The sequence below is a fragment of the Arachis ipaensis genome, chromosome B02 (genome assembly GCF_000816755.2).
Source record: "Arachis ipaensis cultivar K30076 chromosome B02, Araip1.1, whole genome shotgun sequence".
In the NCBI taxonomy this organism is placed as follows: domain Eukaryota; kingdom Viridiplantae; phylum Streptophyta; class Magnoliopsida; order Fabales; family Fabaceae; genus Arachis; species Arachis ipaensis.
The window spans coordinates 67,888,325-67,890,314 of NC_029786.2; the positions used below are offsets into that span (position 1 = coordinate 67,888,325).

The 1,990-nt window shown below is 28.9% G+C and overlaps 1 protein-coding gene across 2 annotated transcripts in view; it reads right to left on the reverse strand.

Moving 5' to 3' along the window:
• The window catches only part of LOC107625405 (probable 2-oxoglutarate-dependent dioxygenase AOP1), a 3,908-nt gene extending 2,124 nt beyond the window's left edge, over positions 1–1,784 (reverse strand). The window contains exons 1-2 of one of the 2 annotated variants that reach the window (XM_021115905.1): positions 1,239–1,784; positions 152–473 (exon numbers count right to left, since the gene is read on the reverse strand). In XM_021115905.1, the coding sequence (XP_020971564.1) occupies positions 152–473; positions 1,239–1,615 (699 nt within the window). In that variant the 5' untranslated portion in view covers positions 1,616–1,784. Of the gene's footprint in view, positions 1–151; positions 480–1,238 lie in introns of both variants that reach the window. The other variant, XM_016328034.1, reaches the window with a different exon arrangement.

The window sequence follows — 1,990 nt, forward strand, 5'->3', positions numbered from 1 at the left end:
TATCATTTTTACAAGAAGATATTTTTATTAAATATCTTAATTTTTTTATCCAATTTTCTGAATGGTAAATACTTATATTTTTTATTTACACAAATCATGGTTGAATATTGAATTAGTTTGACATAATTATGAGTAAGAAACGTTGAGTCACCTTGAAAGCATCTCCAGCCATGACGAGAAAGAAGGAAGGGGAGGGATGAACAAGCACCCAGTCCCCATTCTTGATTTTGATTTCCAAACCTGCCACACCATTCAGCTGATGCAATACTGATTGCATAGTCAAATCAGTGTGAGATTGCATTCCCAAATGAGTTTCATTCTTCTCTGGTGGTCTGTATTTGAGGCACCGAAGAAGGTAATTTCCTGATTCTATGAATGAATTGCATCGCTCACTGTCGACACCATAGCTCTCAAATACCATCGTCTTTGTCACTTTGTCTACTTCTCCCAATAGCTTTGCATACTCATTCACGCTTTCGCTAACACAAATTCACACATTTAATCTACCTTATGCTGGATGCTATGGTCATTATGGTTACCACCATGAATATGATAGTTATACAATTTTAACCACACTTAAAAAATATTATTAAAATTAACGTAATATTTTTTTATTACTTATAAGTAATAGTGGCACAAAACTTTTTCACCATAAGTTACTTCTAGTTACTTTTGGAATCAAGTTAGACAAACCATAATAGATGTCCTAGATTGTGTAATAAAATTATTTATTCGAAAAATTTATGCAATTAGGTAAAGGTATATAAATTATTATGTATCTAACATGCTTTTTCATGGAAGAATTTTTTTGTGGTAAAATTTTTTGGATATTAAAAATTAAATTTTAAATTTTTTTATTATAAAAATTCTGATATCATACTATATATAAAAAATTATTTATCTGAAAATTAAAGTTATTATGCAAAAATATATGAATAATTATATATCTCATAGGTAAAAAAAATAATTAGTGCCTCGTTTGTGCAATTTGGATCCTTCTACACGTAATATCTTTGAATCTATATCTTTAAATGAGGAGTTTGAGATTGATATATCTATTATTTAACATATAATTAGTTAAAAATTATCACATAATAAAAAACAATATGCTTTCATATGTACTATACGGAAAACTATTTTACTTACCCATGACTACATCTAATTAAATATCAATGTAAAAGAATTTATAGAACAATTTTACATAAATTTTAATAAACACATGAAAAAATGGTACCAACCAAAAACGATCATTCCCTTGTGGCCACATGATGTTTGTGAACTTCTGGCATCCCTTAATGTTTAATGGATCATCAATCCCAAGTGATTCATATAATGGAAGAGATGGAATTTGTCCATAATAATTATGAAACAATTTCTGACTAGTCTCTTGCTTCTTTGTCTCCAATGGCAGACCAAAGAGTTGTTCCAATGCAGAGACAACAGAATCACAAAGCTGTTCACCAATTTTGTTGTAACGTGCAATGAAACAACCATGATCCTCCAACGCAGTTCGAACTACTTTACATGCTGAAACCCACGCTTCAGTTCCAGGCTTCAGCGTTTCATCGGTTAAGTCAATAATAGGAAGATGATGGGTTCTTGTTTGGGATCCCATTATGTTTGAACAATTACCTAATTGAAAACATGAATATGTGAGTGTGAGAAAATTGATTATTTATCACTTGATATTATAGTTTGATTACTCCATTAATTTAAGTGTATGAGTTCAATACAAGTTCTATGAAAATAACTTTTTTTTTATTCCACTATATTTCTTAATCTAAAAGGTTAAGAACTAATTCGTTTCAGATTTGAACTCTATTTAAAGATTTGTTATTGACCAATAAATTATTATATACATAAGATGAGATTCGAATTCCTAACACTTATTTAAGCAAACCACTAAACTAAATATTTGACTTACTCAAATTAGTTATTATATAAAAATAATGGAATAAATAAATAAACAAAAGAAAATATTGCGATGCGA